Here is a 17717-nt window from a genome sequence, read left to right on the forward strand (position 1 = left end):
AGAAGTCCTCTCGTCAGGGGGATTTTACAACAGACTTTTTCTAGTTTCGTAGAACTTGGGGGGTTGGAGACCTGTTCTGGACGTAAGTCCTCTGAACAAGTTCATAAGCAAGTCAAGTTTTCCTTGGAATCTTCTGCGTCAGTCCTAGCAGGCACCAGACAGGGAGACTGGATGGTGTCGTTAGATCTGCAGGACGCGTATTTCCACATTCCGATACACCCGAACTACAGGAATTTTTTGAGATTCGTGTTCCAAGAAACTACCTATCAGTTCAAAGCACTCTGTTTTGGACTGAGCACGGCTCCCTACGTTTTCACCCGAGTGGTTGTCAACGTGGCTCACTGGCTACATTTGAAGGGAGTACGGATATCAATGTACCTGGACGATTGGCTACTCAGAGTCAGGTCGCAAGAAAGTGTCTGGAGGGTCTTCAATTACAATGTCCTTGACGCTATAAATGGCTAGGTCTAGTGGTGAACTTAGCAAAATCTCAACTGACTCCCTCGCAAACATCACCTACCTGGGGATGAGGATTCAGTCAGTGGTTTCTCGGGCTTTTCCAGCCCCGAAACGCATTCTGGATTGCCTAGGAAAGGTGCGACACCTCCTGACATACGGTCCTGCTCGGTAGGAGAATGGATGAGTCCACTGGGTACCCTCTCATCGATCGAGCAGTTCGTATCCCTGGGGAGACTTCATTTACGGCCTCTTCAATTCCATCTTGCATATTTTGGACGAGAGGTCAAGGTCTAGAAAAGTGGTTGCCGATTCTTTTGGGGATCAGGAATCACTTGATTTGGTGTCACAATGCCAACAAACTCCTGGATCTCGAACTTTATCAGAGGAACCCCGACCTAGTGTTGTATTCCGACACCTCAGATATGGGGTGGGGTACAACACTGGGGAAGGCCGAGATATCGAGTCTGTGGGAAGAGTCTCAGAGGGAATGGCACATAAACATCAAGGATCTAGTGGCCATTCACCTAGCACTAATACACTTTCAGGAGGAAGTCCAAGGAAACTTAATTCAGGTCAATGCAAACAACACCACAGCATTGGCCTACATTAAGAAGCAGGGAGGCACTCGTTCAGACTCACTTTACGAAGCTGCAAGAGATCTACTACTGTGGGCGAAAGCGAGGGACATAACCTTGATAACTCGGTTAATAGAAGGGGAAAAGAACGTCAGGGCGGACCTTCTCAGCAGAGGAAGACAAGTTCTAATTACAGAGTGGACCCTACATCACTAGGTGTACACCAGCCTTTGGATGTTGTGGTGTCAACCCTCGATAGACCTCTTCGCTACACAGTTGTCAAAGAGGTTGCCAGTGTATTGCTCTTCAGTCCCAGACCAGGAAGCAGCTGCAGTGGACGTTTTTTCTCTTGGACTGGGGGGACCTAAACATGTATGCTTTTCCACCATTTATGATCCTAGACAGAGTCCTGAAAAAGTTCGAGGAATCGCACAATGCCCGCATGACCCTGATAGCTTCGTTTTGGCCCATGAGACCTTAGGTTGCAGAGGTGATGGAGTGGCTGGTAGATATCCCCAGAACGTTACCAAGTCGGAGCGATCTACTCAAACAGCCACACATAGAGAGGTACTATCAGAATCTCCCTGCACTCAATCTGACTGCTTTTCTACTAACAAAAAGCTGGCAAGAGTGAAGGGCTTTTCAAGGGAAGCTGCACGAGCTATTGCGAGAGCTAGAAGGACATCCACTCTTAGAGTTTATCAATCTAAGTGGGACATGTTCAGAGAATGGTGCAGGACTAACAAAATTTCCTCTACCAGTACCTCTATAGCCCAAATAACCGACTTTTTGTTGCATCTGCATACAAAAGAGAAGCTGGCTGGACCTACCATCAAAGGTTACCGCAGCATTTAGCCTCCGTCTTTCGTCACAGATACATTGACGGGTCAGGTAACAAGGATCTCTCGGATCTCATTAGAACTTTTGAGACCGCCAAGAGAAAGGACAATCCAACCCCCTCTTGGAATCTGGATGTAGTCCTGTCCTTTTTGACCTCAAGTAGGTTTGAACTCCTTGACAAAGCTTCTTGGAAGGATCTCACCAAAAAGACTCTATTCCTAATTGCATTGGCTACAGCCAAACAATAGGAGAGTTACAAGCCATCAGCAAGAAGGTGGGCTCTAATGGAGACGATGCAGTTTGCTCCCTTCACCTAGGCTTTCTCGCCAAAAACGAGAATCCTTATCAACCTCTCACTCAATTGGACGGGAAAAGGAGAGAGGCTTTTGTCCAGTGAGAGCTCTAAAATTTTTATCTGCACGCGTCCAAACACCTGAGAGGACAAGCAGACAACCTCTGGGGCTCAGTTAAAAAGCCCTCTTTGCCTTTATCAAAGAATACCCTGGCTTTTTTCGTTTAGGATTTGATAAGGGAAGCTCACCAGAATTGTGAAGTAAGAAGTTTTCCCTATCCTTAAGGTAAAACCACATGAGGTTAGAGCAGTAGCAACTTCTATGGCTTACAAGCACAATAGGTCAATGAAGTCAATTTTGGAGGCTACTTTCTGGCGAAGGAAATCAATCCTCACAGACTGTTATCTCAGAATGTCCAGACACTATATGAAGATTGTTGTTCCCTGGGTCCTTATGTTACCTCCAGCATCGTAGTCGGAGAAGGGTCTACTGCCTCTTTCCTATAACCTTTTTTTATCATATACCCTTGCTTTTTTCTTGTACTTGTGTTCACAGGCTGTCTGTGTAGGTTGTTGCAGCCTTCCACAGTCTGGGATGCAAGTCAAGTTAGTGTTTTATGATGTGTATTTTTAACTTTGGAGTAGGTGGTCAGAATCATTATCCATGGCTATGCCAGGGTAGCAAGGGTGGGGGTCTAGCCACGCTAAGGTCGAGGACCTTGTGGCAGCCCCACAGAGACTTTTACAGTCCCCTGGGTGGATCGCTGAGTCTCTTAAGGAATGCAGGCAAATGAGACAGAATAACTTTGAAGCCAGCTTCCTTATCAGGTAAGAACCAGATTATTGGTACGACTAATTGTAGCTATTAATAATTATACAAATTCCCGATGGGATGAGGTTTTCTACCCGCCACCAATGGTGTCAATCAGCTATATATATATGTAACTACCAGTGAAGTTACATATTTAAAAATGGTATTTTTATTATAAAATTAATTTTCTAAATATACTTACCTGGTAGTTACATATATAAAAGGGCCCTCCCTCCTCCCCTCTGAAAACAGGGGCATGGAATTTCTGAGGAATGTTGGGAATGGTTCTGGTAACCTATGAGAGATGGCGCTCATGTATGACCACCTATTGTCATGGTGGCGATTGCCGCGAAATTTGAATTTCTGCCGTACGCGCGACGAAACGCGGGATTTAAGCTATATATATATATATATATATATATATATATATATATATATATATATATATATATATATATATATATATATATATATATGTAACTACTAGGTAAGTATATTTAAAAATTAATTTTATAATAAAAATACCATTTTTTTTACATTTATCATTAAGATATTAAGATTGACATTTATGAGCCTGAATTTATGGTAATTTCCCCAAATTTAGGGCAATTTCCCTGAATTTAGATTATTTTTCCTGACAATAGGAATGTTTTCCTGTATTTTGGGTAGGGTATTTTCTCCAAATGTAGGGAAATTTCCCCAAATTTATGGTATTTTCCCAAAATTTAGGATTTTTTTTTCATTTGTACAAGTTGCTGACATGCTTAAAACACAGATCAGTCATAAAATTAATGATTAGTTTTGTACGGAACTTATTTACTATGAGTTTCAATTTGGTTACAAATGCCCATGATTTTTAATATTTATTCTTACCATTGATATTTCAATTATTTACTTTATGCAAAAAGGCCTTTAGATAAAGTTTTGACATATTTTTATCTGAATCTTCATAGTTAATTTGAGGGAAACAATATTTGAAGTCACTGAGAGAAGAATTACGAAGCGTGTAGTTGACAGTACAGTATATTGAATAACATTAAAATGTTTTTAACAATGATCATCCTATGTAAATGCTAACAATAGTATATGATAATAATTATTTTAAAAGTTGAGTAAAAGTTAATGTGATAATAACAATACTGTAATATTAAGAGGGAAACTAATGGTGCTCGTTACCCCCAAATCCCACCCCTCGCTTTTCATGTGTGATAAAGTTCATACACACAAAGTCTTCATAGTCCCAATTTTCTTGCAAAAAAAATCTTAAAGAAATATATTATTAGATTATAGGGGTTTTGAATGGATCAGCACAAATTAACATTTGGTAGATTTTCAACCACTCAAAACCATAAAATTGAGCCACTGAGAAAAACAAAATAGTAGTCGCTGCCAGATCTATAATTTTAATTAATGAATTGTAGAAAAATCCCCTCTGTAGTAAAACTTCATAACCAGAGATAAGACTTTTTAAACATTTACACTCGAGGATAATCAATGACATATCAAACCCCCTACTCGCATTGTGTTGTATGTGTAGCTTCCATGCACTTCCTCCCTTCTTTATTAGTTTTTCTAGGACATTTTCCTCTCCTCTTTCTTGTTCCTTTGGAATTATCTCCTTTCACCAACCTTTTTCAATTCTCCTTAAGTCAAATACCACATATAATATACAAACTGTTCATCTCAGCATTATAAGCTTCTTTCTTTTAATTTTTGTTCTAGTTCTTTCATTTGTTTCCTTACCGGAAAGTTGACTCGGCAAGTATTCTTACTGTTTTAGATATATGCTTAAATTTACAGCATATTGTAAGTATATAATTTTCAATAAACAATATGTTGTTAGTCTTCATTAATGTTTCCAATTCTCTGTAGACTGAGGATGAAATAATGTTAAAAACACCCCTTAACTGAAGTATACAGTATTTTTTTCTGTTTTTATAGATTTATCATCTCCTCCTCCTATGCCTATTGATGCAAAGGACCTTGGTTAGATTTTGCCATTTATCTCTATCTTGAGATTCAGTAGTTCTCCATTCATTATTACCTACTTCATGTTTAATAGTCCTCAGCCATGTAGGTCTGGGTCTTCCAACTCTTCTTGTGCCTTGTGGAGTCTTGTTAAACATTTGGGAGACTAATCTCTCTTGAGGAGTGTGAAGAGCATACCCAAACCATGATCTCTACACATGGCACTCAAGTAATCTCTCTTAGTTTAATTTCTAATCCTGTCCTGCAAATTTAACTACTAACATTCTTCAGAGGGCTTTGTTCTCTAATCTACTAAATCTGTTTGAGATTGTTTCATTGTCATACCACGACTCATGTCTTTAGAGTAACACTGATCTCACTAAACTGATATATAGCCTAATTTTATATGTAATTTCAGGCGATTTGATTTCCCAATTTTACTTAACCTAGCCATAGTCTAATTTGCTTTTTTTCAATCTTTCATTAAACTCCAATTCTAATGATCCTGTATTTGATATCATAGTTCCTAAATACTTGAATTATTTTACCTCATTAATCCTTCCTCCTTCCAATGATATTTCATCTTCCATTGCATATTCTGTTCTCATCACTTCTGGTTATCTTGAACCCAACCTCCTGTGGTATATCATGAATTCTGGTAAGGAAGCATTGCAAATCCTGTGGTGTTCTGCTAATAAGGACAGCATTATCAGCATACTCTAGGTCTGTTAAGTTCTTATCACCAATCTAGTCCTATCCTTCTCCACCATCTCCAACTATTCTACACATTACAAAATCCATGAGGAGAATAAACAACATCGGTTACAACACATTCCCTTGGAGTATTCCTCTGTTCACTGGAAATTCATTTGATAGGAATCCCCTACCATTAACTTTGCACTTGATATGCTCATGAACAGACTCAATCAAATTTACATATTTAAGAGGAATTCCATGAAAATACAGGACTCTCCACATAAGTGGCCGGTTCACTCTTACAAATGCTTTTTCATAGTCCATAAATGCCATCAAAAGTGGATTTCTATACTCTACGCATTGCTGTATGTCTCAGAAGGAAAATTTGGTCAGTACAACTTTTTTGTTCTTCTCTCAGCTTTTCATCAATCTTTCTCTCTAGTCTCTTTAGACTAAGCATACTATATGAATTAATGACAACTGACGTAAGTGTAGATTACCCTAAGATTAATTGAAAATTCCTATAGAAAAATTCCTTAGTCCACCAGATCACTTCCTCTTTTCCGAAATTATGTGAAGCTGGTATGTATATTGAAAAGGCTGGTGTGGCCGATGTTCCATTTATTTCTATGAATTTCCCCTGTTATTCATATTTCTTCTTACCCAGAAGCTGGATTTAGCAACATTTACCCCAAAAAATTAAAAGAATTTTTTTTTTATTTTCTTTCCTTTCAATAGTCACATGCTCATAGTAAAGTAATGAAAAACTCTAATGGATAATTGTAAGGAAGGAAGCACCCGACCTCTGTTATTTCAGTTTTTCATCCGCATTGGTTCAACCTCGATGTATACAGTACTTCAGATTGCGATAAGTTTTATTGAGGTTTTAGTGTCTTCTAGATTTAGTTGTAATTACTGTACAGGGATAATACTGTAATTTAAATGTCCCATTATGAGAAGTGCAATTGCTTCTCTGTTTCTCACAGGGAAAGTATGTAAAAAGTTCAAGTGCTAATGAATACTATTGGGAAATCTATAAAAGACTAGGTTAGTTGTTCATAGTGGAGATGAGGACAATTATGACCCGCCAGCACTTAACCAGACAAATTCTTTTAGTGATGGGTTTCATAGCTCTTGACTTATTTAGCTTCCTTTGTTTAATCTCAGAAATTTGGTTAGTCTTTACTTGTAGGTGGTAATTCTGATCTTACCTGTCCAGGTGCTAACCCTAACTTTACTTTGTAAGAGGGTTGTACAGTAGTGGTAAAAGTTTTCCATTCAGAATGGTTATGTTGGTTCATTGGGCCTTATAGAGTCGAGATCCTCTCGCAGAACCTCAAATTCTTTAATAACTTCAGATCAATTTACTCTCATATTCCTAGTCACTTGATATTGACAAATAGATAGTGAGGCAAAAAACTGAGTTTGTAGTATGAATCCTAATATTCCTCCAGTTACTAAAGTAAGCACTCTTAAGAAACCTTGTTTTTTATTTATGGATAGTGTTTCATATTCTATGATTCTCTTAGCTCTTTGATGTTGTATGCCATGTTTCAGCTAAAGCTGATTGGTTGCATCATGTTTTGGATGGCATTGCACTTAATTTTCCTGTTAGCTCTACTAGTAGCTCATTATGAGGTAATGTTAACTGGGTAAATCTAAACACTAATACTTTTATCACCAAAATGAGTCGTACCATGAAGAAGACTTTAATAGTATTATTTCTGTATAGTGAAATTTAGAAAAGAAAAAGAAATATATCAAATATGGGGAAAAAGACAAGTACGGTAATATAAAGAAAGAAATTTACAAAACTAAAGAACATTGCAAGTACTGTACACTATGGGTGCCATTGCAGAGGCCTTGCCCTGACCTGAACTTGTGTAAATGAACAACAGCTCCCATATCAGATACAGTATAAACAAACCAGGATGGAAGTGCTTTATGTTTCTGTTTATCCTTCGTTACAGGAAGATGAGGATTAACAAAACAAGGAGCTATTTCCAGAATGTACGGAAATATAATAATTCATTTTCAACTTTATGTAACCATACTGCTGATAAACTCACTAATAAGTATCAGATCAGATCTTACTGTAAGTAAGATCTGATGCTGGTTTTTCCTCAAGTATTCAGAGAGAGCTGCTTCCAAGACTAGATATACTTCTCATTTACAAATACCATAGAGAATATAAGAAAACTGAGGGTTTCTTCATAGGAAATCATAGAAAATTATCGTATTATTAAAATTGGTATCATACATACATACATACATACATACATATACCAAGGCACTTCCCCCAATTTTGGGGGGTAGCCGACATCAATCAAATGAAACAAAAAAGGGGACCTTTCCTCTCTACATTCTTCCCAGCCTGACAAGGGACTCAACCGAGTTCGGCTGGTACTGCTAGGGTGACACAGCCCACCCTTCCCCATTATCCACCACAGATGAAGCTTCATAATGCTGTATCCCCTACTGTAGCTACCTCCACGGACATCCAAGGCACCGGAGGAAGCAGCAGGGCCTACCGGAACTGCGTCACAATCGCTCGTCATTCATTCCTGTTTCTAGCATGCTCTCTTGCCTCTCTCATATCTATCCTCCTATCACCCAGAGCTTTCTTCACTCCATCCATCCACCCAAACCTAGGCCTTCCTCTTGTACTTCTCTCATCATCTCTTGCATTCATCACCTTCTTTAGCAGACAGCCATTTTCCATTCTCTCAGCATGGCCAAACCACCTCAACACATTCATGCCCATTCTAGCTGCTAACTCATTTCTTACACTCGTTCTCACCCTCACTACTTCATTCCTAACCCTATCTACTCGAGATACACCAGCCATACTCCTTAGACACTTCATCTCAAACACATTCAATTTCTGTCTCTCCATCACTTTCATTCCCTACAACGCCGTTCCATACTTCACAGTTGGTACAATCACTTTCTCATACAGAACTCTCTTTACATTCATGCCAAACCCTCTATTTTTTACTACTCCCTTAACTTCCCCCAACACTTTGCATCCTTCATTCACTCTCTGACGTACATCTGCTTCCACTCCACCATTGGCTGCAACAACAAACCCCAAGTACTTAAACTGATTCACCTCCTCAAGTAACTCTCCATTCAACATGACATTCAACCTCGCACCACCTTCCCTTCCCGAACATCTCATAACCTTACTCTTACCCACATTAACTCTCAACTTCCTTCTCTCACACACCCTTCCAAATTCTGTCACTAATCGTCCAAGCTTCTCTTCCTCGTCTGCAACCAGTACAGTATCATCCGCAAACAACAACTGATTTACCTCCCATTCATGGTCATTCTCGTCTATCAGTTTCAATCCTCGTCCAAGCATTCGAGCATTCACCTCTCTCACCACTCCATCAACATACAAGTTAAACAACCATGGCGATATCACACATCCCTGTCTCAGTCCCACTCACTGGAAATTAATTGCTCACTTCATTTCCTATCCTAACACATGCTTTACTGCCTTTGTAGAAACTTTTCACTGCTTGCAATAACCTTCCACCAACACCATATAACCTCATCACATTCCACATTGCTTCCCTATCAGCTCTATCATACACTTCCTCCAGATCCATAAATACAACATACACATCCTTACCTTTTGCTAAATATTCCTCGCATATCTGCCTAACTGTAAAAATCTGATTCATACAACCCCTACCTCTTCTAAAACCACCCTGTACTTCTAAGATTGCATTCTCTGTTTTATCCTTAGTCCTATTAATCAGTACTCTACCATACACTTTTCCAACTGCGCTCAATAAACTAATACCTCTTGAATTACAACACTCATGCACATCTCCCTTACCCTTATATAGGGATACAATACACGCACAAACCCAATCTACTGGTACCATTGACAACACAGAACACATGTTAAACAATCTCACCAACAATTCAAGTACAGTCACACCCCCATCCTTCAATATCTCAGCTCTCACACCATCCATACCAGATGCTTTTCTTACTCTCGTTTCATCTAGTCCTCTCTTCACTTCCTCTCTTGTAATCTCTCTCTCATTCTCATCTCCCATCACCGGCACCTTCCTTACTCTCTTCTCTTCTTTCCAAAATTACTTCTTATTCTCTTCATATGAATGACCCAATCCCTGACCCCACCTCAGGTCAGCTGCCCTCTTTGCATTACTTACATTGCGTTTTACTTCCACATTTTTCTCCCTATATCTTTCATACTTCTCTACACTATTACTCTGCAGCCATTCTTCAAAAGCCCTCTTTTTCTCTTCCACTTTTACCTTCACTTCTTCATTCCACCATTCACTGCCCTTCCTCATGCTGCCCCCAACAAACTTCTTTCCACACACACATCACTTGCAATCCCAACAAAATTTATTTTACTAACTTCCACTGCTTCTCTAAATTACCAGTTTCTCTTACTTTCACTTCGTCATATGACATTTTCTTTCATATGATATTTTCAACCTTTCTTGATATTTACATTTTACTCCAGGTTTTATTAGCTCTTCAACCCTCACTAGCTCCCTTTTACATCCACCTACTCTATTCCCCCACTCTTTTGCTACAACTAATTTTCCTTCCACCAAAAAATGATCAGACATACCGTTAGCCATACCCCTAAACACATGCACATGTTTCAATCTTCCAAACATTCTTTTAGTTATCGACACATTATCCATTAACGCCCTTTCTACCACTCTTCCATTTGCCACTCTTACCCATGTATACTTGTTTTTATCTTTCTTTTTGAAAAAGCTAGAACTTATCACCATCTCTTGCTCAACACACATATCTACCAGTCTCTCACCACTCTCATTTGCACCTGGTACGCCATACTTCCCAATGACACCTTCTACCTCTCCCGTGCCCACTCTAGCATTTAAGTCACCCATGACAACTACATAATTCCTTCTACCCAGTCCTTCTACACACCTAGTTAATTCATTCCAGAACTCATTCCGCTCTCCTTCACTTTTTTCACAACCTGGCCCATACGCACTCTCAAAAGCCCAACATTCCTTACCCAACCTAACCCTTACCCACATTAACCTAGATATCTCCTTCCATTCCACTACTTTACCTGTCATCCATTCACTCAGCAATACAGCCATACCTTCTTTTTTTATAAACCAGGGTACAAAAAGGGGTTGTGTATTGGACTGGATGAACTTCTGTAAGTGTAAAGGATAGAACTTTTTAGCCATGAAACAAATTATTGTTAAAAAAGCTGTTTGAAATAAGAAATGTAGTTGTTATAGCCAAAAATTAAATAATCTGAATTTCCAAAATTCCAAACTGAAGGCGGGAGTGTGTGTGCTTAATTCTGTACACAATCATCTGTGATTAGATCTATCCATTTCAGCTATTATAATGGATGTATTGAAAAATTTTAATATTAAAAGGCTGCCAGTAATCATGTCTGTTTTTTAGTATTTGTATGGGCTTTAACAGCATTTGAAAGATTTTTCTTTTATTTAACTGAAAATCTTAGACTTAAAGGTTTCATGGCTAAAATGCTTTTCCTTCTAATATTAGCTTTAGCTCTATGTATAGTAAACTGCAAGGACTCTCTTTTAAGGTAGGCTATAGGAGTATAAGATTGTTTTATCTTTGTCTTTCATCTCCGCTCTAAGAGAAGATTATTTTGAGACTAACAGGGCCACAATTATTTTATTCCCTTCCCCCTATTTGGAAATGGTTGTAACAATTTCACCAAAAAATAAATTTCTTTATCCAATAAGAATGGCTCAGTATTTTTATTATTATTATTATTATTATTATATACAAACTATGGACATTAGGGGTAGTGTCCCTAGTTTTCTTTGGGATTAGAATTCAAATTTATCCTCTGGTCAAAAATACAATGTTATTTATAGGTAAAAGTTTAGTCATAGAAACTCAGAATTGGATCTAAATCTCATAAAAGCCTTGAGGACTTAGGCTCAGGCCATAAGGAGTACACCCACATCTCTTAATTTCTACAGAAATCTTTATTTAGAGAGAGTTTTAACAACAGCTCAATGGCATACCATGTTGGTGTTTGCTGAACAATATTGTGAAGAATCATGGTTATCTTATCAAAATTGCTGGGCTCTAGGCTCTTGAGTAGCTGCTGGTGATGTGGTCTTTTAAAACTTTGGATTTCAGGTTATCTATAATTTTTTTATTTTCAAGATTTTGAAAATATCTTTAGTAAAAGGAATCTTGAGTCTCATATTTCAAGGATAGTGTACCAGTAAAGTCAAATATTAATTATTTCATACTGTATGTTTTCCTTTCTTTCACTGGTGTGCTATCTCCATCAGTATGTGATAGTCGACAATTTGAACATCAAGGAGGTTCATAAATATAAACAGAATTTTTTTAGTAAGATATAACGTATATCTATACTCGCCTGATAATCATATGCATATCCACACACTTCCGCGCTGATTCGTGATATCCAGAGTATATGGAATAATTTGATTTTGAAACAAATAACAAAAAGGACCTGGTGCTTCGCTTCTTGTAATTAACCGCTAGTGTGTCTCATTACTTTACTAGGGAGGGGTATTTGTCTATAGAGTGGAAAGAAAATGGAAAGGTTTTCCTTTTAAATCTTAAGGGTAAATGTTGATAAACCAAGATTCTGGAGAAGCAATGTGAACATCAGCTGAGTATTTAGATAACAAATTCTGTTGTTTATATATAAAAAAAAAATCACATTATTATTTGCTGATGTTTGATGTTTTTCTTTCTTTTGCAGGCCAAGGGCAAGAAACGTCAAATTGGGTGGTTCCCAGCCACATATGTGAAAGTGCTGGGAGGATCATCTCGGTCTACTCCGGTTTCCATGGAACTTACAAACAGAGAAGATGCCCCTCCAGATGATGTGGTGGCACCCATGAATCCAAACCCAATTACACAAGTCACTATTTCTCCTCCAACCGATGAGCCTATGTCAGGGCCAAATGATGCATCAAATGGTATGAATTTTTAATTATTGAATATATTTTGTTTTTGAAACATGTTATATTCTTCATAACAAATTACCATACAAATCCCATGTGCTCTCATGAAAAGCATCATTTTATTTATGCAAATGGTATGTAAGTCTGTTCATCAGATCCAATAGTAATGGATAAAGTAAAGGATGTAAAATTAAAGAATTAACTGATTATGGCAAACAAGGTACCTGTATTGCAGTTCATATTTTATTGGATAGATAATTATTTGAAAGGGTTTTTAATTTTTTCTTCTAAAATTAGCAATTTTACATTGAATATTAAGAAAATAAAAAAACCCAGAAAACACTTAACACTATTAACCCTTTTACCCCCAAAGGATGTACTAGTACGTTTCACAAAAGCCATCCCTTTACCCCCATGGACGTACCGGTACGTCCTTGCAAAAAAATGCTATAAAAATCATTTTTTTCATATTTTTGATAATTTTTTGAGAAAATTCAGACATTTTCCAAGAGAATGAGACCAACCTGACCTCTCTATGACAAAAATTAAGGCTGTTAGAGCAATTTAAAAGAAATATACACCAAAATGTGCTGGGAAAAAAGTAACCCCTTGGGGGTTAAGGGTTGGAAATTTCCAAAAAGCCTGGGGGTAAAAGGGTTAAAGAGTATTAGAAATAGTAAAGAAGCATTCAACACTCCATAGTTTACTTATAACATAGTCTAATATGAAAGTTTTTCAATATTTAACTTAGCCGGTGATTATATAGCTGCAACTCTGTTGCTCGACAGACAACTCTACGGAAAAACTCGCCAGCGATCACTACACAGGTTGCGGGTGTGCCCAACAGCGCCATCTGTCGACCAGATACCCAGCTCTCAATGTAAACAAAGACTCAATTTTCTCTCTGTCGAGGTGTCGACAAGACGTACTTTACTCGCTGTTGCTAAACTGGAGTTTTTCACATCTATTTGGTGAAGTACTATATTCTAGTTTTGAGCTTTCGCTATGCAGGTGTTTTATCTTCATCTTAAATCTTGAACTCGTTTTGGATAGATTTTATTATGGTGACAAAGAGAGTATGGACTTTCTTTCACTTTTAAATGGCCGACCCTTCCCTTAGACGGAAGTGTGTTTAGGCTTTTAGTAATTATCTTATCACGTTATAGATTTTCCTCTATATATTTTATATCTCTCCGCCTTTATTAGGCCTCTTTGATTAACTTTCCATTTATTATAAACATATAAAAATAAATTTTAATGTTTTGTTTATATGCGACCTTTCCTGAGAGTAGGCGGTCCTAACTTGGAAACCGAAGTTAATCAACGTTGAGCCCTTTATTTCGTAATTAGCTTTTAAAGAGCTAAGGATTTAAAACTTTTTAAATGTAATATTTTATGAAAGAATTTCTTTGATAGTCTTCGTACTGTTTTCAAAGATGAACTAACGTTTAGTTTTTTTACGCTACGCAGTTGTTGACGTTCAGGACGTTCAACATGCGCTCTATCGTTACGATAGAGAGAGAGTGTATCACGGTTTCACTTTGCAGTAAGAGTAAATCGATTCTGACGTTTTGTTCATTCTTTCTTAGCTTAAATGTTTTAAATTCTATTTTAAAGGAACTTTTTATTTGAAAAACCTTTCAGTTTTTTCCTTTAGTCAAATAACATGTTTTTTTGATGAAATATAATTGGGCTCTTCTCTTAGGTGCGAAATCAAGAGAGAAAGAGAGAGAGAGATAGAGACGGAGGGAGAGAGAGGAGAGAAAACGTTCCGTTCAAGTGGGTAACGTTGTTCTCGAGTTACTCTCGTCCCTAGTCGCTGTACGGGGAGGAAGGATAAAACGTTTTTAGTTTTTTATTCTCGTCCCCAGGCTATGTGCGGTGAGAGATTGAAAACGTAGTTTATATGAACTAGTGTTTAGTCTCTTTCCCAGCCACTGATTTTTTTATCTTAAAATATGTTTTCTGTTTTTTGCTGGTATTAATGAGCTTGTATTATACGACTGATTTCGCAATTACTACCTTTTAATGAAGGGTAGAATTGCGTGTTTCAGGTAGAAATCAGTAAAAGTTTCGATTTCAGTGAAATAAGTGCAAAACAGAAAATCGAAGTGATAAAGTGATATGCGCAAAGTGTTACAGTGTTGCGTCCGAGGGTTCGTCTGTTCGTGCCTGTCGTTCACCTAGTCCGGGACCTCTTGCATGCTCCCAAGCCCAGGGGAGAAGTAATGTCAAACGACTTATGGGTTTGAGAGGCCTTGATCAACGAACAGACGTTTTCCCTCTATGGTATCGGGTGTATCTTACCAAGATCTCCCCTACCATAAGACGAGAGAGACGTTGTTTCTCCTCGTCATCCGAAGGCTTTTCGCATAAGAAACCTGTCACAAGGTTTCGAAGCCCTTAAGCGAAAGTCAGTCCTTTCAGGACAGGTCCAGCGTCCTGGTTACAACCATTAGGACAGCTCTGACCCTATGCAGTCATCGGATAACTGCTCGCCGCCTAACAAAAGCGTAACACAGACTCCGAGAGTCTTTTTTTTGTTGGCAAAGTGTTGTGGTCACAGACGTTACCCTCGTCTCTTACCACAACCATTTCCGTTGATCCTTAATGGGTTGTATGGCAAGACATGCAGTATATGCTTGCCTCCCTTATGGAAGACTATTCTGCCGATTAGTCCGTTGAGTCTAGCCGTTTATCTCATCGATATCCTGGCTTTCAGCCAACCTAACGTTCCTTTGTGCTTACTGTTGACGTTGGCGTAGCTTAGTCACGTCAGTCAGGTTGTTTAGAACCACACTCGATGCGGTCTCGTGTGGTTTTTCAGCCGCATTTGGACGTTAGGCCACTGGCTGATGCTCCTGTTGACGTTCAAGACGTTCACTAACAATCGGAGTTGACTTGTTTTGACGCTGTGCGTCAACCTCCGCATTCTAGAGTTGTTTTGACTGCTCAGTCTAGGCAGTCAAAGCAGTCTCGAGTGGACGCTGTGCGTCCTCACGCACCTGTTGTGGTTGACAGTTCAGTTGTTGACAGTTCACAGACTGTCAAGCAGTTACATGACGTTGCGTTCTGGTCCGCTACTAATGCACCAGTGAGTGTGGACTCTGCTTGTAAAGCATTGCCACCACGGTAGGTCTCTCCCTTGCTTGAGACTCAGCTTTTATCGGACAAGGTTCCTGTAGATGAGGAAGTTGCTGTTCCCCCTCCTACTGATATTCCCTTGAGGACTCTGTCAGATGGAGAGGAGCCTAAAGCTGCTTAGCCCCCTATGGACTTTAATTAAATCATGATGATTTTTTTAAGGATCTTTGTCCGGATCTTTTTGTAACTGCTGCTCCTCGTTCGCCTAAACGTCAGAGCTTACACTAGGCCTAGCTACTTCGAAGCCGTTGTTTTTAAGCTAGTGCTCTCTCGCTCTCCTAGAGAGCTTTACGTTGGCTAGGCGACTGGTTTTTCACCAGGAGGAGTTTGGGGGATACAGCCTTTGCTTTCCCTTCTTTTAAACTGGCTTATAGAGCGAGAGTCTGATATGACACGAGAGAAGTTCTCGGCTTGGGAGTTCATGCCTCTGCCCAGATAGACTTCTCAAATCTCGTAGACTCTCCCTGGCGCCTGGCCAGGAGACGCTCCAAGTTTTTTACAGGTCAACTTCACAGCTGTTTTCGAGCCTTTGAAGTTTTGCTGTACAATTATGTTATGCATAAACAAGGCTTTCAGGGATGGAAAGCGGTACCGCCTCAGTCGCTAACCCCGTCTGTTGCCGCACCTGCTCCCGTAGACCCTAAATGGGCTTTGCTGCAAGACATGCAGTCCAAGCTTGCGTCCTTGATAGAGGACTTTAATGCGGAGAAGGTTGCTACCGAACCTTCTGGCCAACAACCTTCCAACCGGTCGGTTGTGCGCCCTGTTGACGCTGAGGTAACCTACTCGCGTCTGCCAGTTGAGGTGGTTCCTCCACCGATGCGACCCAGTGTGGGTTGCCAGCCGCACGTTGACGTTAAGCGACGCTCGGAGGTGGTTGTTGACGTTCAGGACGTTCAACAACCAGCAGAGGTGACTTGTTTTGACGCAGTGCGTCTACCTCAGCAACCCGGTAGGGTGTTGACTGCACAACCCAGACGGTCTAGACAGTCTCGGGTTGACGCTGTGCTTCCTCGCGCACCCATGGTTGTTGACAGTTCACAGACTGTGCAGCAGTTCCATGATGTTGCGTCCGGCTCCGTCACGCATGCACCAGTGCGACCGGACTCAGCGAGCCAGACGTTGCCCACTCCGTTGCCGTTTCCTCATCAGTTTTCGGATGAGGAACCCTCTGATGAGGACGTTGCTGAACAAGACGATCAGCCCCCAGAATAGATCAAGCCCTGCTATCCATCCAGAAGATGCTGAAGAAGGAACGCTGCTCAGTCAGGCTGTGGATGAGTCTGGTAGGGACGCTGTCATCCGTGGAACAATTTGTGTCACTAGGAAGACTACACCTCCGTCCTCTTCAATACCATCTAGCTTTTCACTGGAAAAAGGACAAGACGCTAGAAGCGGTCTCGATCCCGGTTTCCAAAAAGATAAAGTCTTGTCTGACTTGGTGGAAGGACAATATCAACCTAAGAGAGGGTCTTCCCCTGGCTGTTCAGACTCCCAACCACGTTCTCTTCTCGGACGCATCGGACGTGGGCTGGGGCGCGACACTAGACGGTCGGGAATGCTCAGGACTGTGGAACTCGAGTCAGAGGAGCATGCATATCAACTGCAAGGAGCTGTTGGCAGTACATCTGGCCTTGAAAAGCTTCAAGTCTCTCCTTCGAGGCAAAGTGGTGGAAGTTAACTCGGACATCACCACGGCCTTGGCGTACATCTCCAAACAAGGAGGTACCCACTCACTGACGTTGTACGAGATCGCAAGGGACCTGCTCATCTGGTCAAAAGGTCAAGACATCTCCCTAGTAACGAGGTTCATCCAAGGCGACTTGAACGTCATAGCAGATTGTCTCAGTCGGAAAGGGCAAGTAATTCCAACCGAATGGACCCTCCACAAGGATGTGTGCAAAAGACTTTGGGCCACTTGGGGTAAAACCATCCATAGATCTCTTTGCAACCTCGCTGAC

At 39.9% G+C, this 17717-nt stretch overlaps 1 protein-coding gene across 1 annotated transcript in view; it reads left to right on the forward strand.

Moving 5' to 3' along the window:
• Positions 1-17717, forward strand: part of LOC137615380 (intersectin-1-like) — a 377240-nt gene that overhangs the window by 200442 nt on the left and 159081 nt on the right. The window contains exon 27 of the mRNA XM_068345199.1: positions 12408-12627. Within this exon, the coding sequence (XP_068201300.1) occupies positions 12408-12627 (220 nt within the window). The remainder of the gene's footprint in view (positions 1-12407; positions 12628-17717) is intronic.

The sequence above is a fragment of the Palaemon carinicauda genome, chromosome 21 (assembly GCF_036898095.1).
Source record: "Palaemon carinicauda isolate YSFRI2023 chromosome 21, ASM3689809v2, whole genome shotgun sequence".
Classification (NCBI taxonomy): domain Eukaryota; kingdom Metazoa; phylum Arthropoda; class Malacostraca; order Decapoda; family Palaemonidae; genus Palaemon; species Palaemon carinicauda.